Source organism: Tiliqua scincoides, chromosome 4 (assembly GCF_035046505.1).
Source record: "Tiliqua scincoides isolate rTilSci1 chromosome 4, rTilSci1.hap2, whole genome shotgun sequence".
Taxonomy (NCBI): Eukaryota; Metazoa; Chordata; class Lepidosauria; order Squamata; family Scincidae; genus Tiliqua; species Tiliqua scincoides.
The window spans coordinates 136,791,631-136,819,558 of NC_089824.1; the positions used below are offsets into that span (position 1 = coordinate 136,791,631).

Below are 27,928 nucleotides of genomic sequence, written 5' to 3' on the forward strand. Positions count from 1 at the left end.
TTTTATTAAAAGCAGGCCAGGTTTCCAAACACCAGAGGATCCATTTAAACTACTCTCGTCACTTAAAAAAATAACTGAACTTGGAGAAAGATATGAAATTTCAATTTGCTAAAGCAGTTACAGAAAATGTGCGCATTCTTTTTCAACACTGTCATACAAACAAGTGACAGAAATGCAATTTTGTCTTTACAACAGGCAAATCTACAATGGACTGCAGCCTCAATAACAACACGAGCTATGTAATGTCTCTCAAGTAGCCCTTGGGAAAGAAGATGGTCAAGTCATAGGATTAGCTGTGGGAAATTTCTCAGGTTTGCCACCTGCTCAACCTGAAACTTCCTCTCAGCTAAGAGTCCTTTTAAAGGACCTTTTAAAAGTGTCAAAGAGAGCACCTGAGTACTCCTGACAATGACACAATTGCTCCTGCAGTAGGAGAAGCACTGCAGCTCCTCACCCCCTCAACTACATCCCTTCCAAGACAACCTGATTATCCCATGTTGGGCTTTTGCTCTCCCAACATGAGATAATTAGGGGCCACAGTGAAGGGTACAAACTTCCCCTTCTATAACTCCAATCTTTGCAACATTGAATGAGAACATTGACAGAAATCACTTTCTGAAAAAGCTGCATTCTTACTACCATTCCATTTCCTCAGCAAGGGAAGAAGGTTCTAATCTCCTATCACTGCAAGTCTGAGAGGGGAGGGGGAAGGTGGGAAGGAGGGGGGGAAGGTGGGAAGGGGGGGCTATCCCCTGATACCTGGGGTGTAACTGAAATATCTGCCACTACCATAACAGTCTTTTAGGATTGTCACTTGCTCATAGTCAGGCAATCATATGAATTTTAGTTTATTGTTAGTGTACTGTATTTGCATATGGGGAAAAACAATTGTTCTGAAGCAAGAAGCATACTAAAGTACTTGTATTCAAACTATTGTTTAACAATGAAATAATATTCTGTCCAATTAATCTTGGGCACTTTTCAGTCAATTCAGAGGAGAAGGAAGGGGGAGTGTATTTAATCTAACAGATCAAATCTTTCAGCCCATAATAGCTATTATTATGAGACACTAAAAAATACTTTTGAAAACACTTACCCTCTTTGCAGAGACCAAAGTCAGCTATTTTCACAAAGCCTTCTGTATCCAGCAACAAGTTATCCAACTTCAAATCCCTAAAAATAAAATTAAACACAATGTATATTATGGCCATGGTCAGAACCGGGGTATTGGAGGGGAGGAGCGAGTACTACTTACAAACATTTACTATTTACCAAATTGTTTTCATCGACAAATTTAAGACTTTTGGAAATAGCATGATTTTCTGCTCGCAGCGAAAACAGTAAATTTTTTTAGTTTGCTGAAGGAACACAGAATATAAGGCAATATAAGTGCCTTCATGATGTGAAGCAAAACAGAAATCCAAATCTTATGTATTAACACTTACCTATAAACTATCTTGTGCTCATGTAAATATTGCAGCCCAAGAACCACACATGCAGCATAAAATCTGTTTAGAAAGAGAAATAAAAGTGTCAGTTTTTCCTTTCAAGCTTCAATTTATGCTTTTACAAAGCATAACTTTTGAAAACCAGATGAGTAAAGTTCTACAGACTTCAAAATGCCAGAATGAAGTCCACAGAAGCATACCTTTCACCTCAGTGTTTCTCAAACTGTGGGTCACTAGGTGGGTCGCAAGCCAATTTCAGGTGGGTCCCCATTCACTGCAATATTTTATTTTTAATGTAATAGACTTGTTGCTACCATGGTATGTGACTGCATTTGGGGAAATGTGACAGACCTGTACTTTTAACAGGCTACTATGTATAATCTTTGAACAATGATAGTCAACGGGACTTATTCCTGGGTAAGTGTGAGTAGGATTGCAGCCTAGGATTGTTAAAAATTTTCTTGCTTGATGATGTCACTTCCTGTCATGACATCACTTCCGGCGGGTCCTGACAGATGCTCATTCTACAAAGCAGGTCCCGGTGCTAAACTTTCCACCTATTTTATGTTAGCCACACATTTACAGAGCAGCATAGGCTGCCAGTACAGCTACTCCCTCAAGGCCAGTTATGTGTCACAGCAGTGTCTTTCAACTAAAACTCCCTTTACAGCCATCAAACCCTCTTTTCAGGCATGAGGGAGGGGGTGTCAGGCACTGTTCACTTATCTCAAGCTCCTCATGGTTTGCGCAATTTATTTAAACAGAGTTGTATCTTGCACCTCTTGTCCAAATAGATCCAAGGCGGCTTGCAGCGACAAAACATCATGATAAAACCCAATGAAACACAAAAAGCATAACACACAAATGACAGGCAACAGAATGGCAGCACACAAAAGCTCATCAGCCAGCATCCAACACCAGTTTTTTCCCAGCAATTCGTCTCTTCCCAAACTTCATCGGTGTAAGGGGATCACTCCTCTGTCCCATGCAGGAAGAGGGAGCTAAGCACTAGATTTTAAGTTGGGTGGTGGTGCCGCCTCAGATTGCGTGTCATGCATGAATTGTGCTCAGAGATCCCTCCCAACCACTCCTAACAAGAGCAAATTCTCCTTTCCCCTGTAAAGAAACTGTTATGTTAAAGTTAAGGCTAACCAATTTTTTTTTTAAACCAGATTTCAAAGCATGAAATAGCTCCCAATCTGCCAACTACAGTTTGCCACTATTATGCCTGTATTGACCCTAAGAAGGGCTCTCTCACATAAGTTTCAAATCAAACCATTTGCATCAAAGCCTGCCAACTACCCAGTTGGACTATACAGCAGGGCTGAAGACTTACACTGCTCTTGGTTCAGAAAAGACATCAGTGTGAATATGCATCATGAGGTCCCCACCAGCTGCATACTCCATTACAAAGCACACATGATCTTTGGTTTGGAAACAGGCAAAAAGGTTCACCAGAAAGGGATGCCTTACGCTGTTCACAGTTTCAAAAATTCGCTTTTCACACATGAGGCTGAAAGCAGAAATGTTTTAGAAGAAATTATAACGCTGCCTAAACTACTATAGTCTGTTGACAATGAAGCAAACGGTATTAAAGGAACCCACTTGAAAAGTGCAGCAGCACTGCATCATACCATGAAACCTTCTCAACACAGATCCTTGCAGTTGTTTTTCCTCCCAACTTAGTTACAAGACAGAATCCAAAACTTATCCAACAAATACAATTTTAAAGAATTTTCTACATCATTCCATTAGTGATTCCTGTTATACAGAAAAAGAATTATAGGAGGCCTATATGAAGGATTCCAGGAACAACTAAAGATATTGGCTCTGATCCAGCTTTGTATACACACAGCAGCTGTGCTGGTGCATGGGGTATCGTCTTAAAAAACAAGTAATTGTTCCTATCATCTGTCTGGAAGGGAGGAAAGTCTATATCCAACCCCTTGTGCTTCCTCCCAAATAGCTGACAGAGACAAATTACTTCTTTTTAACAAGAACTGCATGTGCAGGAGAGGAGGAGGAGTCAACAACAGTGGACAAACAGACATGTCCCCATGTATTTGTTTTCCCCAAATACTGCAGGTCTGGAGAGGACCTGAAGATCTTTGTTAGGAGAGACAAGATCTTCATCGGCGCAGGTATCTGGAAACTGAAAGCCCGACCGGGGGGGGACGGGGACGGGACTTTCTTCTCAGAGGAATCTAACTGTGACAGTATTGTCACATACTGATGTGAGATCTTAATTGCTGATGGAGATTAAGAAAGATAAGATGGACAGAGTAACAGGAGTGCACAAATCACAAAATTTGTTGGAACAAGAAGGAGAAAATATATCCCAGTTAACTGGAAGAATGAACACACCCTATATAAGAAAGTGTGGATCTATCAAATTCTGTTATAGAGATAAAGATATTACAGGAGAAAAAATGGAAAGTAAGAAAGAAAAAGAACCCTGAGGTTAAAGAAAATTGGAGGATTTATTCAGCTAATAACAATGGTCCAAATTTATTTGAAGAAAAAAAGAATATGTATGCAATTGATAAATATGAATTAGAATGTATTAAAAAAATATAGCTGGAAATGTAAACGTGTGGAAGAATTGTTTTATATGTGGTTATTATGTCAAAGAAAAAAGTGTAATTAGATTATTTTGTTTTAATATTAATGAGCAATTGAAGTTAGTTTACGCTTGGTAAAGTGAATATTTAGAAAATATAGCATTAGGGAAAATTTATTGTATATTATATAAATAAATGGATAAATCAATAAGAGGTAGAAATAGATAAGTAGATTAGGAGATATAGTATGATTAATTAGTAATGGTATATCGTATTTAGCACTCCTAAATGTATGTTATATGTTTGTGTTAACAAAAATAAATAAATAAATAAATAATTAAAAAAGAGGACTGCATGAGCATATTTTCAACAGCTAGATCAAGAAATGGAACCAGGCATGCAACACCCACTCAACTGCATGGTTCCTCATGAAAACACCTATGAAAACACATGCAGATCCTAACTGGAATGAGGTCATTACAAGGACACTCTTCCACCAGAAATCTTTAGCATAATTAATGACTATGATCCAACAATACACAGATGGTCAGGATTTGCTTGATACAATGGCACAAACATCAACTAAATTGTACTGAGGTTTTGAAAGAATGAGATACAAATGTGATGCAATACAGTAGCTCTTTACAAAACAATGTTTTGCATACATTTGTGCATGAACTCACATAACTTACATATAAAAACAGGTTGGTAACTACAAATCAACTTCCTGTTGACACAACTGTAACTTACTATTAAATATGATTCTGAGTACAAGTGCTGCAGGATGAGGGTTTCAAGCTCTGTTGCTCACGGCAGTCAACAATCAAAACTAAAGGACTGCACAACCAGTTCCACGTGCCAAAGGGGCTTTGAGCCTGTGTTTCTACTACACATGTACACACTCTACCTGATTTTGCAAATCTTGGGGAATTTCAAAAGGAAATTGGCAAATAAAGCACAGCAGCCAACCATGTCAAGATGTGCAGGGGATGGAGGGAGAAAGAGGGAAATAAAAAATTCCCTTGTGTCAACCTAAAGGAGTGCTTTCTATCACGGCACTTAAAATCTCCTGAATGTGCCTTACAGTTAATCATGTCTGTTCTTCATACTCACCTGTCTACTTCATCACGAGCAACAATGTCTCCTTTCTTTAAGGCTTTAATAGCAAACATTTCATTTGTATTTTTATACTCTGCCAACAGGACCTGGAACACAGGACAAAGAGCATGTTTTCCACTGTATTTATGGCTACTGCTTTATAACTACTTTCAAAACAATATTATAAAGCTGTTCAAAACTGACAAGCTCACCACTGAGCACATAAGAAAGAGAAAAATAATTGCGACAAAAAGGAAAATATGTTGAGGGAGTCAGAACTATAATCATAATCAAACATACCTTTCCAAAATGTCCTCTACCCAGTACAGCACAACATCGGAAGTCTTGTAAACTAAACTGAAATCTCTGTTGCATTCTGAAATATAGCAATTTTAAATATTCAGAATCAAAATATTTCTACTAAACATGGAAATAAATACTAATATAAAGATGGCTTACCTTCTATCTTCAGGCTCTCGTATAGTATACTCTATATCAGAGTTTGAATTCTGAATCTCAGAATTGATTTCCGGCTGAAGTTTGGGGACAAAATTATTTCTGTCATTCTCAAAATCAAACGTTTCTGCATCCTGTGAAATGTGTAGAAGAAAAAAAAATCTGAAGATTTAAAAAAATGAAAGTTGCTAGAAATGGGAAAAGTACACTATCTAGAAGTATAATGCTACATTAGTAACCTTCAGATTCAGGATGATGGAACTAAGAATCTCGGATTGACCAAAATTCCTTATGGGAAGAAGTCTTCTACAAAATACTCTTTTGCTAAATTAGTTGCACTGCTTGGGGTAAGAGCGCAAATATACAGGAACTTGACTAAAGAAATAGTTTACCATGAGTGCTCTAAAAGATACTAAAGACAAGAAACTTATAAATATCTGAACACTATTTACAAATGATAACATGAAAGAAAACTGTGTCTACACTTTTCCCCACACTTTCCTGCTTGTTCACCTGGGGGTCATTTCTATGACCCACACATGACCAGACACATGGATATTGATGAGCCTGGCTCAAAAACATGCTCATATCTTTCAATAGACTAAAATTCTCATTAGAAACTGCCTCTTCCCATATCAGTATAACACTTGCCATAGTCTTCTGGGGATGCCCTGCTCAGGATGCCCTCTTGAAAGGAGGAGCAAAAAGTGAAGGATAGGGTCTTCACAGAACTGGCCCAAAAGTCTGGAAATGCTCTGCATCAGTGTCCATCAGTTTACTGAAGATACTCGCCTACAACTCCTGAAATTTCTTCTAATAAATCAAGCGCAGATTGACACCTTGTCTTATCTGTGGTTCACTCAGGGGTCAGGACTGTTCAGGCTGTGATAGCAGCCAGGAGAAGCCTGGAGGAGTTTAAAAGTGCCTGCAGAGAATCTGTGAAGCTTCTGAGGAACATTTTGAGTGACTGCTTTGTTTACATTTGTCAGAGCTCTGTTGTAGAGTCTTCTGAGCAGGCCCCTTACCTACAAACCCAGAAGTGCCTCTTAAAACGACAGTGAACAGTATAAAAAGTTGTCTGGCAGCAATTGGAGCAGGGTATTATGCTGGGATAAGCTGTTTATGGTGCTTTATATTGGTACTGCATTTGCTTTGGATGGTTTTTAAAACTGCAAATACTTTTCTGCAGAGTCAAACAGATTTTTTTTTAAGCAATTCAATGCAATGTTCAACTCTGTTGCTTTTGGGGGTATGGCACACAGTAATATATAAGCACCTTGTTAATGTCTTCAAAAACAGTAGAGTGACTCAGATTCATTTCCCCCTTTTCAAACAGGCTCCAGGGCAATTAGATTCTGTAGCTCCTCCTCACAAGTTTCATCCTCAGCTTATCTGAGAATCATGGAACTTTCAATGATTTTTTGCTGATAACCTGCCCTTGCCTTATCAGGGAGATCAACTTATGGGCAAGCATCTACAGTAATTTTTAGAAGCCTACATAAAGCCTTGTCACTTTGGCAGGTTTTTTGGAAGGCAAACAAGCGATTACACAAAATTTGTTGCTGCCCATGTTTAACTTTGTCCAACTTCGTCTTCATTAAGTTTATTGTGATGCGAAATATATGACTGAAAGGTGCAATACAAATGTCTTTATTTGCTATATAAAATATAGTTAAAAACTCAGGTCATGCTTAAGTTTTGATTAGGTTGAGTGAAAATATCTAGAATGTTAAGATAAAGATAAAAATATTTGTTCAGCTAGGTCTGGATAATCAAGGGTGCTTTAGATTTGCATTTTTGAATAACAGCCCCGTCACAAAAGACTTATGCAGAAACAAATTGCAAATTCAGTCTGTGGAATATGTCATGGGATGAGTTTGTGTGTGTGTGTGATTCAAAAGAAAGTCAAGTCAAATACTCCCACAGGTAAGTTTAAGCCTCCAATAGTTCTGGCCTGCATATCAAACTTTTGATATGGTGCAAAAACATTTTAAAAAATAGTCTTGTCCATTGGCCAGAGTGACCATCATGAACGGAGTCTAAATACACATTAAGAATTTTCTTTGGATACCTTGGCCAAGAGAACTGCACACAGAAAACTTCAGCACACTTTGTACAAAAAGTATTCAAGAATACTGTCCTTATGAAGATATTTAGACACAACGTTTAAAAAAAATACAAAATGTTGTGCAACACCTTTAAATTTAGATAAGAAACCTTGCCTGAAGAGATGTGGTTGGAGCCTTTGGCTCTGATGGCTGGCTTATTTCTCCAAGAGAAGATGCACGAGGTGGAGTGAGGGGGGCTTCAGGTTCAAGTTCAAATTCCAATTTCGTTACAGGGGAGTCACTTAAAAGAAAGCAAGTTGCTTAGTGAGCATGGTGCCACTTCTTGGGAACAGAAATGTACATTAAACATTAGTTTACGATTGCTGATTTGAAAACAATTCCAGGAGGTAAGCAAGTTTGTGCTTCCTTGTACATTACAGGTGTGTCACTATAAGGTTTATATGCAAACTCTACTTAAGAATGTCAGCCATTCACCTAGTTGGGGATGCTAATTCAGGAATGCGAGAATCAACTCCTGGCACCGTAGCAGGAATAGAAGCTTGAGGGCTGAAGGTGCCGGTATGATTTACGGTAGGAATAGCTCTTCTCACCAGCCTTCCCCAGGTGGCAATATTAATATTCATTTGAGGAGCTCTGAGAAATGTTTTGCCTGTAGATAAAGAAAATGGAATGAAAGTCTTTTTTCTACTTATCACCAAAAGCTATAATTAAGAGAATTCATATTCATTAGTTTGTGTTTAGATGGATAAATTGAACACGTAATATTCCATAGTTTCCTACCCAATATTTTTTAAAGATTTCATTATTTAAAGGCTTATCTACAAATTCTAAACAAATATTTTTACATGAAATTCTAACAATTTAGGATCAACTTGTTGCAGTGTAGGTACATTTTTAGAATACAAAACTATTTCACTCCTAATGTTACAACGTAGTCTGAATCCATAACAATGTGTTACCTTGTTGCTTGGAGAAAATTTTCTTTTGTCTTTGAAGTTTTGGTCTTCTTTCAATAACTGGATTAAAAAATGTAACCTGGAATCCAAAGAAGTTATATTAAGCTTCAAAATTCTAAACTATAAATTATTCAAACACTTGAATAATTTTTCTCTCTTTTATTAAAATATCTATAGGTTGCCATTAAACCTCATTAAAGGAGTAATTAAGGTGGCTTATAGCTTGCATAAACCAATGAAATCCAACCTAACATACATTAAGCAGACAATGACACAAATACAAATCAAGGAAAGGCTGAACAGACAAGTCTTTATTGACAGCTCAACAACAGGCAGCAGAGAAGCCGGCCTGACTTGCTGGGGAGGTAGCCGCCACTGGAAAAGCCATCGTGTTCCCGCCAACCATGGTTCCCCAGGTGGTGGGATGAAGTGCAGGGTCCCAGATGACAAATGCAATATATGAGCAGGCTCATGTGAAGCACAACCATCTTCCGGGGACACTAATCCAAGTCATATAAAAGGTTTTATATGTCATAACCTGCACTTTGAATAGCACCCTGAAATTAACTGGAAGACAGGGCAAAGCCCAGAGCACGGGTATAATCTGCTCAGACCAGTGAACATCCAAAAGCACCCTGGCTGTTGCATTTTGCATTCTTGAAGTCTTAGGGCTGACTTCATGGGCAGCCACAAGCAGAGCTTGTTACAATATAATTACTTTTTGAAAAATTCTTTGTACCTACCTCTGCAAACAGAGTGCCCTGAGGTTCCAGGTAGAGGCACATTCCGTGTCGCTGGTTATCTAAGAAGTCTTCTAACCGCAGAAATTTCACTGCACAGAGTGATCTCCAATCACGCCAATAAACAGAAATTTCTAATTCACGTGACTGAAGAGAGATTAGAAATAAACATAAATTAATATGAACTGGAAGAGTTATGTTCTTGAATACAACATTTGAAAATATAAGTGCAAGAGCCAGTTTATTTGCTACTACCAGCAGTGTGAGAGCCTCTGAATGCAAAGTTCCTACACCACTCTGTTCCAGTAAGGTAAAAAGAAACTGGATCATAGTGGTGGAAATGTCATGGATACTTCCCACATTGGTATCATCCCTCTGCAACCCCTTCCCCCCCATAGTAGCTAGTCATGGGAAGTAACCACATTGCTAGTCATGGGAAGTAACCACATTACTAGTCCTACCCACATGAAATCACTTTCTTTATGAATTACTGGGGTGGTTCCAATTGGTTGGCAACCTTCAGTCTCGAAAGACTATGGTATAAGCCTACAGCACCTGGTATTCCCAGGCAGTCTCCCATCCAAGTACTAACCAAGCCTGACCCTGCTTAGCTTCCAAGATCAGACAAGATCAGGCATGTGCAGGGTAACAGTTGCTGCTTGGTTCCAATTACAGATTATGTATGAACTGGCTCAGAAAGTCTAACTATTAAAGGCGAGAAACAAGTAAGGGGAAACACTAAACAGTCAGTTTTCAAGAGAACCCAGAAGGGATCACAGAAATGACCCTCTCCTTCTCCAACATAAGAGCCCCACTGGATCACGCCAAAGGCCCATCTAGTCCAGCTTCCTGTATCTCAACAGTGGCCCACCAGATGCCTCAGGGTGCACACAAGACAACAAGAGACCTGCATCCTGGTGCCCTCCCTCACATCTGGCATACTGATGAAAACCCAGTTGTGGCCATTGAGAAGAATTCACATTCGGCTCAACAAACTGTGCAACAAAAGTGTACAAATTTTTTGCTGTGAAGCCTGAAGAACACGTTCCATGGCTATTTAAAACAGCCGCTATAAAAACACTCATATATAGATCCAATAACATTTACTTTACAGCAATCCATTTTATGAAAGATGAGTCATAAAAATACTGCACATGACTTTACAAGATAAATACTACTGTATAGAACCAGCTGCAACAACTTCCATACATGCAGAAGAAAATACCACAAGTACTTCACGTATCATAGGTAGTTCAGAACATCTGAATTAAAGCGATTTATGGTCTGTTATTTCCACTGTGGCTAAACTACTGTATGTGTTCAAAAGCAACAGTTTATCCTACAATGCAGGCTATGCAATATATTTTTATAGCAAGAGAGACAGGTGACATTTCAGTATTCAAACAGTGTTAAGTCTAAATCATAAGTTGCCATTTCTCTCTCACTCTCCCTCCAGCCCCCCTGTGGGATCTCATGCAGAAACCATGGAAACAGGCTGAAGCCATTTCCATTGTCATGATAGCCCTGGGCCAACTCTGCTCAGGCTTCTACAAAAGGGTCTGGTTTGCAGATGTGAACTGGCTCTGACCCTCAGACCTCTTTCACACCACATATACATTTTAGAGAGAATCAAAGATCCTTACATTCTATTGTACTAAATAGGACTTAAGTATGCATGTATTTATATTCTAATTTTCAGCTAAGACTAGTTCCAAAAGGATCATACAATTTAAAACTCACACAAAAATACACTTGTAACAAGAGCTGGAAGGATGGTAGGTATGGATCTTCTGTTCCCCAGAATTAAAGACAATCTCGGTTCCAGCTACTGGGTGGGTATTTCCTCTAGACTAGAGGATGGGTGGGAAAGAAGAAGCCACTGTTGTTGGATGAAGGGGCTGAGCAGTGGTAAAAGTGCCAGCCCACAGAAGCAGACTCTCTGTTGCTCTGTACTACCTTCTAGTCCCTGGCAGGATACTGATCTTGACCTGGATTAAAATACACACGTGCTCTCTTGGAGCAGATATTTTAGCTAAATGGGGTTAGCTCTCTCTTTTTGGGAGGAGACAACAGCTAAATCAGAATGTTAACCTTACATCAGTGCACATCATTAAATTTTTTTTAAAATTCAAATTTATTGACAAGCCTTATTTCAGATTATCATTTCTGTAAAAATGTGGTATATGTCTAACCTTGAAATAATATTGGCCAACATCAGTTTCATTTCGCTCTCACACAAACTAGCTGGCAGACTATGAAAATAGCAAATTAAGGGTTTGTGTTCATTTTAAGAATTTTTGGTTGGCTAGACACAAAATGTTAAAAATCTTGAAGCTTGATCTTGTTTCTGTTGCTAATTCCGGAAGGTGTACTTAATGAACTTGTCTTGCAGAAATAAATGTTTTCTATGATCATACATTTCAGTTCATTTTCGTTAAATAGCAATCTATAACTAGACACAATGCAAGTGTCCAGAGAATTCTGCCAAACATATGAGCCTCATTGTACAACATTTCCACTTCATTCTAAGAGTAGCATTCACTTTTTTCCCCAAAAGGGCAAATAGTGCTTGAATTTTAAACTAAAATACGTGACATATAATGAAAAGTCAAACATTTTCCTCATTAAGATCACATTCATTTTTAATCTAGGTTGTAAGACATTAGGGCAATAAATCTTGAAAAACCATTTGTTTTTCAACAACAAAATAGTATGGGTGTGTACACATGTGAAAATTACCAAACTGGCAAGAACAATTTTTTAAAAATCCTTACTCTGTCTAGCTCCAGTGTAAATTTCTGATCCCATGACTGATTGGAAATAGGCTTCCAGCTAGTTTGATCAACCACAGTATTGTCCAACTTCAAAACAGCACAGACTTCATCTGTAAGTAAATTATACAAACTCAGCTTAAGAGTTTTAAGAGGATTTTCCCAAAACACGAACAAAAAAAGTGGCAATGATTATGCAACAGGAATGAAACAACAAAAATACTAGTTTGAGATATAAGGATCTGGAGCATTGTTAATCTGGAGACTATTTAACATAATTTTTCATGCTTATTATTGTCCTGTACCCAACTTGCACAGCATTCAATGAGATTTCTGGATTTGATTAGTTAACCTAATGTTTCAAAAGGTTTAATCTCATTACTCACCTGACGTTGTTTGGTTGCAAATAACAACTGTGGCAACTTCAGAACCAACATCCCCCATTTGGAATTCTCAAGTTCAGTATAAGCTGAATCCAAACTGCCTCTGAATTTTGGGCCCAGCTTCTATGTGCTTGGTCCTGGTACTAGCCCACACTGCCACAGCAGCCAAAGCAACCCTCTTTCCTTTCCACTCAAACTTACTTAGTAACAGTGATGGGAGGACCAACAGCATGGTTTCCATTATGTCCTAGGGATAGAATAGTGTTGCAGCAGTATTCTGGTTTCAGGACCCCTGAAAAATCCAGTCTAGAAGGGTGCCTAAGTACTGTCATATTCTAAGGAATAATGGAAGCCCTGGCACCAATCCTCTTTGTTAGGAGTGCACCCCACATCACATTGCCACCATCAGGTAATTCATGGGGGAAATGGAAGGAGGTGGTGGAAATAAGCTTGAGGGAGAGTCACTTCATGGAAAATATTTACAATGGGCTAAAGCTCAGAAAGATTGTTTGAAAAAGAATTTCTTAGCAGAGCACATTCCAAATCAGGGGGTGGAGACTTGCTCATCATCAGCTGCACTGATCTCCTAGTTCTTTCACAAAATTTAAAAGCTTCTGGAGGAAGAGCATGTCTGAAAACTACTCTACAGCACTTACTACTACTACTACTGATTTTTGAAACATTTTTCAAGATGCTTTCTACTACAGGTGAACATTGCTCTGCAAGGTTCTGAATGATACGATGCACATGGCCTCTGCAGGACTCAGAAAAGCCTCCAGAATCAAAGGAAGCACAGCGTCCCCTTGGCTTTGAAGGTTTAGACAGGTGACATTGTTTTAATGTCTGGCATCAATTGATGGACGGGGGTGTGGGAATGTATCCCTGTCCTTAAGTGATGCACACCTGCATAAAAATAGTCCTGAAAATCTCAGACCTGTTCTGAAACAAGACTTGCTCAAACCTCCAGCTTGAATAAAGTTAAGTGCTTGAAAATACCGAAGAAGGTCCATTAATGAATTTAGCATTTACAATTATGAATGGTTTTATGAAAATATTTTTGAAGATATTTAACACACACACTCTCTCTCTCTCTCTCAAAAAAGTAAAATTAATACTGAACTGGATAGATCATCTGTTTTCAGAAGGTTTCGGCTACTCCCACTTTTACTTTTACTTGTTCGGCTCATGAAAGATGATCTTGCTTCACTTGGACTCCATCCAGGAAGAGTGATAGATGTGGCTTTTGATCGCCCAGGGACATTCTCCAGAATATCTTGGCAACCCATGAGTCTAACTTCCAAAGTACCTGAAATGAGAAAGGATTACCTTATTTCATATTCCTTGCAAAGCACCCAATTCAGTAAACATGAATAGCATGAGCACAGAAAGGCCACCTGCTTATTAAGAAAACTGTACAAAGACCTTACAAACATGAAGTGGAAATCCCAAATTTCCCTTTATTTTTAACCCATCTTTGACCTAACCCCTTAGATTCCAGGGCCTATAGGCTTCAGAGATACCTCAACACTTTAAGTTTGATTTCCTCGCTTTGCGTGGTGGCAGTAAGAACACCACAATCCTCCTTGTAAATTCCAGTCTTTCTAGTAAAATGGTGAGTGGTGCACAGAGAGTAGGGTACCAGCCACTAACATGTCTCTTTTTAAAGATATATAGATGGAAATCATGATCAAGGATGGTCCCCTGGCATGCATCCACAGCTTTTTACAGCAACATCCATCTTTGAAAAGATGTTTGTTTCTCTCACACATTTTTAACATACACACAGTAAAACATTCAATGCAGTAAATTCAATTTATAACTCAAGCCCACATTTTCTTGGCCCAGAAGCATTGCACTGAAGGAAGAACATGACCCTATATATTGGGGGAGGGGATTGTTTTGTAACCAACTGGTTCTGCTACAACTTCAGTTAACAAACTAAACTCATTTTGGGAAAGACAAGCAAACAGCTGTGCTAGTGCTTGTAATTTGGTTGTTTATTAAATAATTTAGTAAACAACATACTAAGAACAGAGTTTGTATTCAACACCTGCTTCAAGTTAGCAAATAAAATCTGCAGGGATATATTTAAGACCTTCATTAAGCATACGAGATATCTTGGAACTTATTTTCTTTATGAAGTGCTGCAATTACAGATGCACACAGACTGTTGAGAGGAACTGCTGGTCTATATAGCTTCAACTTTCATAACCCCTGTGTACAAATGTATTCTTGTGAAATACCAGCTCTTAATTTCTTGTATTTAATTACTTTAATCTAGAAAACTCATTAGCACAAGTAAATGGTAGATGCTTTCTTATGCACTGCTGCAACACGAAAACTCTTCAGGTTATTAACAAAGAACGTTTTGTAGGAGTCCTGGTTCAGGAAAAACCAAATTTAATCACAACTCAGTGGCATGGGATTATGATGACCTTTAATTCCTAAAACCAAGCTGGATGGTCAACCAATGAGAGTATGCCATTCTCCTGCTTCTTATCTACAACTGTAACACAAGAAATATTTTCACCATTATCCTCAAAGCATTTTAACAATTACAGGGAGCCCCCATATCTGTGGATTCAGTTATACATGGATCAGAGCCTGGCCCCCCTGCATGTGCCCTCTCCAGAGGGGAGTCTGAGCTCAGCAGAGGCCTGGGACATCTGTCCCCAGCCTCTGCAGGGTACAGACTGAGCTCTGCAATAGAAAAACCACAACTTCTGATTTCTCCATGAAACTGGAAATGACTTTTTAAATGCCTTATAAGGCATTTAAAAAGTCACTCCTGGCTTTACAGAGAAACCGGAAGTTGCACATTTCGAGCTACACAGTTCAGTCTGAGCTCAGCAAAGGCTGAGGACCGATGGCTTTGAGCTCAGACACCCCGCTGGAGGCAAGGGAAGCAGAGTTCCCCTTGCCTCTTGAGGGGGTGCACGCAGGGGTGTGCATGCTGGGGGGGCCCCAGACTGTATCCGCGGATAACTGAATCTGTGAATATGGAGCCATCCTGTATTTCAGTATGAGCATCTATAAAAGGAATACAAAAAAGCATGGTTTTGTATACAAATGGTCCCTTGGATGAGCAGAAAAAACCATTCATAAAAGCTGTCACCTCCATTTTCACCCATACTCCCCTTCTACTGCCACATGCTCCACCATACCCACAGCTTTCTAGAGTGCTCCCTGACTCTCTGGAGCAGTACTGCAGTAAGGAAGAAGGGGTGGAAAAACCCACTTGCATTAGCAGAATTCTGCTCATGTGTTTCTGGATTCAACAAACCTGTTAAGGCTGCTGGCTTGGATAGTGTACTGTACTGATTCTGCGTAGATATTATGCTTTGTCGTGGACTTAGTGTTGGTGATGAAACAAGTGAAAGCTCTTCTATTATAATACTGCTCTTGGGATGGTTTTTAGGAAGTTCATTCAGTCTTTGCTCTAATGAATACTTTAGGAGATCCAACTTCTGGCTTGATTCATTAAACCTTGCTTGAGCCTTGAGTTCAGCAAAAAAAGAAAAAAGATTTCAGAAAATAATTCAAATACAATTGCTAAAATTCAAATTTTGTTTAGTACATGTTAAATTAAAATTACTTCTGAGAGTGCTTTTCTGTCAGTAACTTTTCCAGATCCAAGCAACTTCATAACATTTTTTGCTCCTTCTGCAACTGCATATTCTATCCTGAAATGATGCCGCAATTCCTCCATCCGAAGCTCAAGTGGGCTTATCACAGGCTTTGCTACAAACAAAAACACAAATATTAAGTACACTATTTTAATGCATTTAGGACAATTCTTTTAATATTCTGAAGAAGAAGAAAATAGTAGCTATATAGCTACCAATACTCATCATTAAACTGAAGCAAAAGAATGTGCTGTATGAGCCACAAGAGCTCCTCCCCAACCCCGGTTCAGACAAGAAAGCACTAGCAGTGTTTGTTTCCAGTAAGACAGGATTACAGACCAAGTTCAGTAATCAATGGGTTTACTTTTGAGAAAGGTAAATAACAGTTTTCAAACAACTCTACTTATTGGGCCTTGTCTACACATGCAGAAGAATGAGGCAGAAGTCAAGCAGTAGAGTCTCATGTGGCAAACTAAGATATACTACTTTAGATGGCAGGTTTAAAAAACACACACAATTGTTCAAAACACCCCCTATTTCCCCCCCCCCCCCCCCGCAGAAATAAAGCACAGCAGGGTGTGCACTAGGCTAGAATCTCTTCTTCATGTGCTAGTGTTTAACCTGCAGGGAGGAATGTTTATTTTTAATGTAGGAAAACATTCAAAAATGACACTCACTCACCCACCTAATTGAAGCCCCATACAGTATACACTATTTTCTCATCTCAGAATTCTACTACAAGCCTAAGCAGAATAGGCCTGAGCGGCCCTTTTGAGACACAGCTACTGATAGGGTAGTTGCAACTGCTCATCTACTGGAAATAATGCTACGAGATTTGAGTTTCTTGGCTGCAATGACTGCACCTACTTTAGTTAGTCTTTGGATCCCATGAGTATTTCTCCCCACTGAATTCAGCTGGAACATTATACATGACTTCCAGTTTCCCAGCAAGCCATGCACCAAGAGAGAGGCTAGGACACAGGTGAGCCACAGGTGAGAGGCTGCAACAGGCTGGAAATACTGTGTCAACTCCTTGACATATCTGCATCCCCTGATTTATCAAGGACACAGACCTCACAGAACACCTGTAAGGTTTCCTGGTGTATGAAGTCATATTTAAATGCATTTACCATGTGCATTGGCCCATGTTGTGTTAACAAGTTGTATCCCAAGTTTAGATGGAATGCAGTTCTATCACTGGAGGATCCTTCTGGTCAAGGAAGGAGTTTGGGCTCTCCTAAGGGGTCCCTGCAAGAGTGCAATGCTTCATTTGTGAGCAAAAGGCACTTCTGAAAACAGCTGTGCTTCATATAGGTATAACCCCATGTTAGCAAATCAGTGAAACACCCATCTAGGTCACTAATAACTGATGTGCTAACATCAACATATGTAGGAGCCAGCACATGTGATAAGGGAATTTAAATATGATCAGGCACACATGCAACTATTAAAAAAAAGTTCTATGAATGCCTGAATTGAAAGAATAGACACAATTTTATAAACAGTTTGCAGAAAAGTTCTTCTTCGAAGTACTTCACCATTATCAAAAGCTAATTCATTAGTCTGGACTGCCTGAAGTATTTGCATTCTTATAACTTCAATTTTTGTCTTGCTGTCCTGAAGCATTTGTTGAGCTGTTGCAAGAAGCTTTCTGTCCTAAAAAGAAAATAAAATGAGACATTTTAAAAATCTTTTATTTCCAAGTGATATTCAAACATCAGTCCATGCGCTTTCAAGAATATTCAGTAACTAGTATAGTTTTCAGAAGATATCAAATCCTTTCATTTGACTTTGGGCGCAATCCTAACCCCTTATGTCAGTGCTTTCCAGCACTGGCATAGCAGTGCCAATGGGACATGTGCTGCATCCTGCAGTTGGGTGTCACTCAAGGAGGCTTCCTCAAAGTAAGGGAATGTTTGTTCCCTTACCTCATAGCTGCATTGTCCTTATGTCAGTGCTGGAAAGCACTGGCGAAAGGGGTTAGGATTGTGCCCTTCGTATTCTTGCTAACTATATTTCAACCTACTGAAAGCATTTCCAGAAGATGGATTAGCATTTAAACAAAAAATCAAATCTAAATCAGGTAAGAGACAACCGTTTAAATGACAGTGCAGAAGTCTTCAGAATGCAGAATTGCTGTGCTACAGAACAATTCAAAGTTCACACAGAGACCAAAACTAAAATGTTAAGCTATTGTACTCGGTAACACATTGCTTATGATCAAAGTGTCCTTGTGCTGATTTTGATGGCATGTGAAACATATGCAACCGTGGCTTAAATTCCTGCAAACCCATGAAATTGCTATAGGCATTCATTGGTTCCAGAAATATATCACAACAGGATTTGCACCAGAATGTAATGTTTCTAATGTTTGCTGTAGAGAATGTTGAAGATGTTTCCACAAATGAAGCACACTGAAAATATGTTTGTGCACATGCTGGTAGAGTTTATAAAGAAAAGATGGCTTTTTAATATCTGGAGATGATGGCAAGAGCTCGCAGGAAACAGCTTTCTTCTTTACTAAAAGTACTGTGCTAAGATTAACAGCATAATTTAACATGCACAACCGAAAGGGTGCCAGGAAAGCTACAAATTGAGTTTCAAGAAGGTCAGTGAGCCATCAGGAACCAATTCAAACTGCCAACTCTTAGTCTCCGACATTCATTCAGTTCACTTGTAGCAATTTGCATTTCTTTAGATTTTTCTCCACACATCAATATTTAGGCTCCAAGAGGAGCACTACTAACTCATGGGAGCAGATGTAGTGTTTTTGGAAAGCTTGTTAGGAGGCAATGTTGGGGAGACAGGAAAAGCGTGGTTTTGTTTATTACAAAGACCCAACCTTTTAGAAATGGGCTATGTCAGAATGCCAGATGCAAGGGAGGGCACCAGGATACAGGTCTCTTGTTATCAGGTGTGCTCCCTGGGGCATTTGGTGGGGCCACTGTGAGATACAGGAAGCTGGACTAGATGGGCCTATGGCCTGATCCAGTGGGGCTGTTCTTATTGTTTCGGATGAACCTCAGCTGGCAAGTTCAGCCCAAAGAAGCAAGTACTCTCCCAGTGAAAGGACATGCACAGCCCAATCCTAATGCACGTCTACTCAGAAGTAAGTCTCATTATAGTCAATGGGACTTACTCCCAGGTAAGTGTGGATAGAATTGCAGCCTTAATATCACTTACTTGGTTTGCAAGACAAAGGAATACATAATAGCATTGACAATTATGTTTCAATGCAAAATGATAAATTATGACAATATATTTTACGCAGTGCAGTTTGCCACACTACAGAGACTACCTTCTTGTAATAAAAGCTCCTCAACATGTAATGAACAGAGTCATTCTTTTAAATGGAGTGGATCTTTTAAAAATCATGATACAACCCATTGGGAAGGGATACAAAAAACAACAACACACAAATTACTCTTCATGACCATAACCAGCAAGATGCTATTCTTTATACAAGTATGCATTTATTTTATATCACCTGTCTTGCCTAAGATGACTCAGAGCCCAATCCTATCCAACTTTCCAGCGCTAATGCAGCTGCACTGCAGCCCCAAGGGAACAAATGTTCTCTTACCTCAAGGAGGCCACTATGACAGCCCCTTACCACAAGATGTAGCACATGCCCCATTGGCACAGCTACATCAATGCTGGAAATTTGGAGAGGATTGGGCCCTCAATGTTCTCAACTGAAAAGCAAGTTTGTCATTTGTAAACAAGCTAGAAAGATGATGTATTTGCATGCCATTTGTAAGTCCTACCTTTGATGAACCATTTGAATACATGTGGATCATATTCTCTGCTCCCTGTTTTACTTTCAATTCTATATCCAACTGCTTTTTTAAGGCCATCAACCTGTTGTTGGTAGGAAAACGAGGATCACTGTTTGGTGTATCCGGGGTTCTGGGACAATCTGCGAATTACAGACAGATCAACTACATAATGCAACAAAACAACTACTAGTATTTCTCTCTCGCTTCCCCCCCTTTAGCAAGCCAATTTGACTAGCAACAGGGCGACCAGATCCAATGGAGGACAGGGTGCCTATACCTTTAATCACTGTTTAGAAGAAGGAATTTGGGCAGGTGCAGCTCAATATGGAAGAGTTTAAAGAGCTGCACCTGCCAAAATTCCCTCTTCTATAATGGTTAAAGGTATAGGCACCCTGTACTCCATTGAATCTGGTCACCCTGACTAGCAAGGATGTAATAATAACCTTCAAAATCATTGTTTAATAAATTGTATCCTTGTTCAAAATCCATATATTCAACATCTAGTGTTCATTTCTATGAGAAGATTTCAATTTTTCAGATGGGGACCCTTTCACAAATTTGTTGGGGGGGGGGGCGCTTCTAAAAACAAATGTCAAACTATTCTTTTACTGACCTAAACCTCGCAATTTGGAAAACATTCTGGACAATGGCCGTAAGAGATCTTACTAAATAGAATATTTTACATCTGAAATATTTCTGCGGAGCCTGTTGATTTTGTGAACCTCCTTAATGTTCCATGTGCATACTGTGGATATCTCCTTATACAACACAAACATTAGTATCTATTTGCTGTAGATTGCAATGTCTAACACTTAAGCCATTCATTTTTTTATGCCAGGAATTTTAGAGAAAGGACAAATGGAGAGCACTGATTGCAATGCCAAATGATTGCTAATTAAAAGAAATCAACAGGACTGACATTAGCTGAAGGTCTACTTAAAAAAACAAAAACTGCTCGCTGCTCGGTATTAACTACTTTAGAGACTACTTTTGAGTAATTAAAAATAAAACAAGTTGCGGGTTTTACAAACCAAAGTATAATACCAGCCACAGGGTGTGTCATTCAGGTATCCAGATTTATCTGCCATATGTTTATCCTGGCTTTCTCCCCCTAAGGGGAACCTATTTACATAAAAGTAGATTTCAGCTTAGCCAGAGAGTTCTTCCATAAGGCAACTTCACATCCTTGGTACCGGAGGTCAAAAAGGTCCTCATCTGAGGGACACCCAAAGAGGGCCTCTATACTGGAATAAAGGTCTCAGGCATCTTCATAGGAGGGGATGCAATTCCTGAGGTATTCTGGTCCCATAATGTTAAGAGCCTTAAAGGTCAAATGCAACACTATGAAGTTAAGCCTGGAAACTGGCAATTAGTGAAGCTGACAGAGATCTATGTAATACGGTCTGAATAAGCAGCTCCTAAAAACCTCATAGACATATTCTGAATTAGCTGAAGCTTCTGGACCATCTGAAAGGGCGGTTCCACTTGAAACTTATGACTGGAATCTAACAAAAGTAGGTGACAGGTGCATGAGTGACTGAGGCCAAGTCTGATTTCTTCAAGAAAGGATGCATTTGGTTTACAGCACAAAATTGGTAAAAAGCACTCCTAGTCAACTGCTATCACCTAAGCATCCCGGTGAAGGTCTGAATCCTAGAAAAACTGCAAACCTGTTTGCAAACCAGGGGGAGAGCAATGCCATTCAGAGCATGTGATTGGGTAAGGTGCCTTTGACCAGTTTCCACAGGTTTTTCCTTTCTCATACAGCCCCCATCCTATTCACTATTTTTATTCAGCTAGCAACAGTATGAAAGAGATCCTGCTTCTGCTTCTTTGGATGCAAACTACTGAAATAGAACTGAAACCACCAGAAATAGTGCTTTTAAATCTCCTTCCAAATTAATTGATGCAAAGGAATGGGTAGGTGTCACTATACAGTTTATTTAAGAAATGCTTAAGTTAGGACAGACAAAAGAAAGTATTTCTTTACTCAGCGTGTGGGTGGTCTGTGGAACTCCTTGCCACAGGATGTGGTGATGGCATCTGGCCTGGACGCCTTTAAAAGGGGATTGGACAAGTTTCTGGAGGAAAAATCCATTACGGGTTACAAGCCATGATGTGTATGTGCAACCTCCTGGTTCATGCCTACAGGAATCTCACACTGCCTCTTGCAAGTGAACATGAACAGCCTCACTGCCATGGTGAGTCTAGGCCTCCTTAGTCCTGCAAGTTCTGAATCTTTTGCTCAGGGCCAAATCATAACCACCTTGATTCCATCACCTAATAAGGTTCCAGAGACCTACTTCAAAAAGAAGTCCTGAGAAATTCTGAAGTGCTAACAAAATGGGGGTTACTGGCAGCCTTCTCTGTAAATGGCATGGCCATACAGCTAAATCAGAAGCCCCACACAGGTGAAAAAAACTTGCTGTGCACTCAGGTTTGGCAGGGCTGAACCTTATCTGTGGCAATGGCACCTCTTCCATTGCTCTCCCTCTCAGCACTCTATCAGATCCTCTTGCAAGAGCAAAGGGCAAGAAGCAAAGGGAGAGTGCCCTGGAGTGTGGTGAAGAAGCCTTCCCTGTGAGCTGTGCAGCCCCTCTTGTACTCCGGAGTTTGGCGATGAAGAATGATGTCATCACCGAGCATTTCATAGCCAATCCCCATGCAGCCATAGAAAAGTTCCATGCACTCAGGGGCAAAATTATAGAGACTATTGGGCTCTGCTTCTTTATGATGAAGGTATGTCTTAACAGGCTTGAAAGGAATGGGCTAACACACTCAGGTTAATTTCTTAATTTTGGTTCCCATATGGCAGAACAGCACATAAAGAAACCTTTGTAATTAGGAGCAAGCACTCTTTGCTAATTAGTTACTGTTACTTGTAATTATTTAATTGTACTTACATGCCTGCCTGTTATTTCTAACAGAAGCTCCTGGGATACATACCATAAGTTTCTTCAGCTATTTCTCATCAAGCCCTTTATTTCAAAACATGTTATCATAACTTGAAAAAACACTTAAGGCTAAGTGAAACAGATTATACATGTAAAAACTGCCCTATGTAGAATTTACTAAAATGCTTTAAAATTGAAATCTAAATACCTGTTTTATGAAACTATGGGCACAATCCTAACCATGGCTACTCAGAAGTAAGTCCTATTTTGTTCAATGGGGCTTACTCTCAGGAAAGTGTGGATAGGATTGCAGTCTACGTAATGCCCCAAATTCTATCCCCAACCACTTTACGTAATGCAGCTGTGCCGTGGAGGCACACACTGCATACTGGAAGGGGAGGGTTATCAGGGCACATTCTGTTTTCTTACCTTTGGTAATCCCCTGATGGTCTATGGGTCTCGACCGCTACAGTGAGTGCAGATCTGAGAAGAGTGAGGAGGCACTGTGGGCCAAATTTCAGGGGACAGGATCTGGTGCCTGCGTTTGCTCTGCTTCCTGCCCTCCCCGCAAATCACCCAGTTTCCCCTCCCTACCTTCAGCAAGCCTCCTCCACTATCTTACAGGTACCAAAGCAGGTTCTGAAGCTGCTGCTATGACTGCCTCACCACTTGCCATCTGCAAAAGTGGCCAAGCACACAACAGCAGATAGTGTTTCATGTCACCATAAAGCAGGCTGTGCTGCTGGAACACAAGTCCCAGCAGCACAGGATGCCCACAGGACTGGGCTGTTATTTCAATCACCCAAATCTACTAGAAGTGAACACCAACATTTAGATACCAGAAAACTGGCTCACACTCTTCCACTGCTGCCTTTACAAAAAAAGCTTTTATTCCCCTCTTCTAAATTAGATAAAGCTATACAAGATGAGAAAAAAGTGGTCTGAAATTATTCCCTTGACTCACTTTCCCCAGCCTGTGTCACTTTATTCTCTATTTCACAAGTTACTTTTCTAAGCAACATTAGTATTTACGGTGTTTTTATGATGCACAGTAAGCCACTCTGGTAGTTCCTGAATAAGAAAGACATGTAAGTATTTTAAAAACTACATTTTGTTCTCACACCTGTTATATACCTCTTTTTGCACCTTTACTTCCCCGCTTCCCCATCAGAATACTCCTGGTTTATTCCTTTTTGCTCCTTAGTGTGGATTTCCACACAGCACATATATGCTTATTCTACAAAACTGTATGAACGCACAGTGAAACCAGGGGACCACAGAGTGTGGAACAGGGGACAAGGAATCAAATTATTTTTCTTCCCAACGCAGATTGCTATTATACTTGAGTCACTGAACTACATAAGAAAGAAACAAATATCTCTTTGGAAGCTTGTCTACATGAGCTTGAGGCAGTAATACTGGGCATAGAACATAAAGCATAGAATAAAAACATGTTTTAGTTTATGTTTTAACTAATAATGGCCAAATATTGAGTCACAGCCCCACTGTTTATTCTATTCTATGTTAACCTAACTGTCCTTTTTAGAAATTTTCATTTACCATTTACAAAATGTTCTCTGCCCACCCCCCACCGAACAGTCTAATATCTTACATAAAATGGAGAGCAGGGGAAAAGTGTTAGCTTTAAATACTAAGTCACAGTCCTGGGCAATGTTATAATGGAAAATAAGCTTATCTCATGTTGCTGAATTTCAGTCTCCATAGAAAACCTAATGGCAGATTCAACATTGCCACTTTTGAGCAAACTACCTCATGACTGAGACTTAAATGCCAATCTCTCATCTAATCTTCTTCTTGAAAGCACTGCTGAAATAGTTTCCGGCAATATTAGAAGAAAATTGCAGCTGAGGTAAAAACACTTAAAACTCTGCCAATGTGCTTTGATAAGCATGCCTTGGATTATATTGAGAACTCTACTAACAAATTGTATTACTGATGGCAAACATTACATTCTGTAAAACAAGCTGATCTGGGTTGCACATTTAAAGAGACTCCCGTCTGACCCTATGACCCACAGCACTAGCAAATTCTGAAAGGATGCATCATCACAATCTATGGCACTCCACTGGAGGAGCAATGGGGGTTCATTCTGCTGGACTGGCAACATCAGGCACAGCAAACCAACATGCAAAACACCAGATGCAGTATGCCAGCAAAATACGAAGCTATCAAACAGAATCAAAATGGGTAAAGAAAGGGCAGGGTAGGGCCAAACCGGGCAACCTAAAGCCAACTGTGCCAATTCAGAACCAGTACCTTCAGTGCAAGTTTACTATTTGACAGAAAACTTTCAACATGGATTGCTATGGACGTGAAACACAGCACGAAGAATGTTAAGAAAAAAATCACACAAATCATTATATATTTCAGCAGCTAAGGAGTATCAAACAAGGCTGCAGAGGCACAGCTCAGAGATTATAAAGCTGGAACCTCAAAAGTCTTTTCAAGGAAGTCATTCTTATACCATTAAAAAAATGAAGTATTCAACAAATTCATAACCACCACATTTGATGAGATAGTTTCCCAAAGTGACACTGGACCTTCAACTATATCAAAATAAGATCATTTATATGCCTTCATCTTCTAGGTACTCCTCTAAAGGCACAATATCTCCCCCCCCCCCAATATTATTACAAACATGTCAATCATTGGCAGTTTAAATTCTAGTTTTCTAGTAGTTGGTATGGTTGCTTCTTAGGCAGAGCTTCATGGTAATCACTCCAATCATGGAGAAGTTCAAAAACTCCATATTGCTGCCAAAACTTGCAGTAGGCAACATAGGGGACACTTAGTTCTTCCATTTTCCACAACAGAACATAACATAGGACAATGCAGTTGACAGATTATAAAACCAAAATGAACTGGTATAACGCATTCAAGCAAAAAATAATCTTTGCCAGTGGATGGATCTATCATACTCTACTAGTGTGTTACCTAGAAAAGTAACCTTACACAGAAGGTGGGAAATCCTCTACAGTAAGCTCCCAATCTGCCAGTTGGCTTACCACTTAACATACAGTGTTTACAATACTACAGATTGGTCCTCCATACTCGCTGATTCTGGAACCACAGATTTGACCCAATGCTGGTCCCAACCAGGAGACCGATCTGTGCCTCCCAGATGCAACTGGAAGAGTCTTATGCCATGCAACGCATGGCCTCCTCAGGCCTCTGAAGGCCCCTGGAAGATCTTAGAAACTACTGGTTTGTAAAAGTGCATTTCAGAGGCCTTTTGGAGACCTTCTGAAGTTTGCAGAGTCTGCACATTGTCTCCCTAGGCCTCAGATCACCTCCCAAGTGCAGATTCCACGCCCCAACCTGTAGATTTCATTATCTGCAGGTTTCGATAACTGTGGCTATTCGGAACCCCTGTGGATACAGAGGTTGGACTGTATTTTAACAGTGAACTGATTTTCTCAACCAAGACAGAACATGAAAACTTAAAGTTTAGTGTGTGATGTGATCAGGTCAACATTTCCAAGAATGGTTGAAGATCTATACCTGACTGAACTGTACAGATTTAACAGAAGTATCACAACAACTCTGGTTGACTGTGGCTCTCCAACACAAGGAGAAATTTACCTTTAACTAACACAGCAAGTGTGAAAGTGGTTAGCACCCACCTGCAACTCCACCAAGGATGGTCCCAAGCCCAACTGAAAAAGGTGGCCACCATGCCACAGTGACCAGAACTGGGAAACCAGGCAAGAAACCAAATGGAAATCCAAACTACAGTGTCTGGGGCAGCCAATCCACTAGCACTGGGATCCAGGGTGCTGGTGAGAAACGGACTATTGACCAAAAAACAACATTCATGATAGCGAAATTGGAAATTTGTATCATTGCATGGAATGTGCAAACTGGACACCATGTCGGACAAAAGGAAATTGCCATGGAAGTGTCAAAGTGCAAAGTCTTGATAGCTGCCGTATCTGAACTACACCTCACTGAATCAATCCACTGACCATCCACTCACCAATGATCAATGAAACAATGACACTGTTCTACTCCAGTGTCAAAAAACAAGCAACTGACGTCAGCTTTATTGTGGACGGATGGGCTGCTGGAAGTGTAATTGCTTTCTGACCAATAAAGACTGACTGGCAGTTCTCACCACTAATTGTATAGTCAAGACCCATATCCTGTCAATATATGCCCCAACCGAGACCAGCCCAGATGCAGCCAAGGAAGAAGGAAGACTTCTACAGCCAGCTTCAAGACGGGATCCTGCTGACTGAACAGATCATTTTGGCAGGAGATTTTAATGGCAACACTGGTGCAGAGAGCACTGGGTGGGGAAAAAACACTGGACAGATTTGGTCATGGCGAGATCAATGACAATGGCCTATGCCTGCTGTCCTTTGCTGCCTCAAACAACTCAGTGATAGGTAACAACCAACACTTCCAGCACCCTTGCAAACACCAGTGTACATGACGCAATCCATCTGGTGAAGACTCGGCCATCTTGGACTCCATCTTGATCAACTCCCAGTTCTGATTGTCACTTAAAGATGTACTTGCAATGAGGAGGCCTGACTGTGGATCCGATCACTACCTTGTTTGTACTAAGGTCCAGCTACAACTACAATGGGTAAAACACAAGGCACCCCCACCGGTCAAACTGAACTGGGCATGTCTGAGGAATCTAGAACTCAGAAAAGAATTCCAAATCACCCTATCCAACAAATTTGTAGCACTTGAACCATCAGATGATGTTGATGAAGAAGAAAAGCAGATATCAGAGTTCATCCTAGAATGCATCAAATAAGTACTAGACTCAGTATCAGACCCTTAGGAGAAAGTTAAGTTGACCAATGACAATATCAAGAAAGTGGATGGCACCTTCATGAGCTTTCCTGGTGAATGCCTGCAGCGGTGGAAAGAATTCTTCCAACAACTATATAATCATACCTCACCCCAGGGACCACCACCCATTGACCTGCTTGAGAATCCATTCCTTGATGGTGAGCCAATGATTGATGAAGTAGAGAGTGCTATAAGGTCACTGAAGAGTGGAAAGGGGCCCAGAGTGGACCAAGTCACTGCAAAAATGATCAAAGCTGGGGGGAGACATCCTGCTGCAATGGCTCCACATTGTCATGACATGCATCTGGCACTCAGAATGC

The 27,928-nt window shown here is 40.0% G+C and overlaps 1 protein-coding gene across 2 annotated transcripts in view; it reads right to left on the reverse strand.

Moving 5' to 3' along the window:
• Positions 1 to 27,928, reverse strand: part of PKN2 (protein kinase N2) — a 64,171-nt gene that overhangs the window by 5,002 nt on the left and 31,241 nt on the right. For both annotated transcript variants that reach the window (XM_066623898.1, XM_066623899.1), the window contains 16 exons: positions 19,876 to 20,027; positions 17,647 to 17,764; positions 16,078 to 16,223; positions 15,766 to 15,979; positions 13,603 to 13,788; positions 12,103 to 12,212; positions 9,332 to 9,475; positions 8,592 to 8,667; positions 8,107 to 8,281; positions 7,786 to 7,912; positions 5,567 to 5,697; positions 5,408 to 5,483; positions 5,123 to 5,214; positions 2,785 to 2,961; positions 1,446 to 1,508; positions 1,097 to 1,173 (listed from right to left, as the gene is read on the reverse strand). In XM_066623898.1, coding sequence (XP_066479995.1) covers positions 1,097 to 1,173; positions 1,446 to 1,508; positions 2,785 to 2,961; positions 5,123 to 5,214; positions 5,408 to 5,483; positions 5,567 to 5,697; positions 7,786 to 7,912; positions 8,107 to 8,281; positions 8,592 to 8,667; positions 9,332 to 9,475; positions 12,103 to 12,212; positions 13,603 to 13,788; positions 15,766 to 15,979; positions 16,078 to 16,223; positions 17,647 to 17,764; positions 19,876 to 20,027 — 2,064 coding nt within the window. The remainder of the gene's footprint in view (positions 1 to 1,096; positions 1,174 to 1,445; positions 1,509 to 2,784; positions 2,962 to 5,122; positions 5,215 to 5,407; positions 5,484 to 5,566; positions 5,698 to 7,785; positions 7,913 to 8,106; positions 8,282 to 8,591; positions 8,668 to 9,331; positions 9,476 to 12,102; positions 12,213 to 13,602; positions 13,789 to 15,765; positions 15,980 to 16,077; positions 16,224 to 17,646; positions 17,765 to 19,875; positions 20,028 to 27,928) is intronic.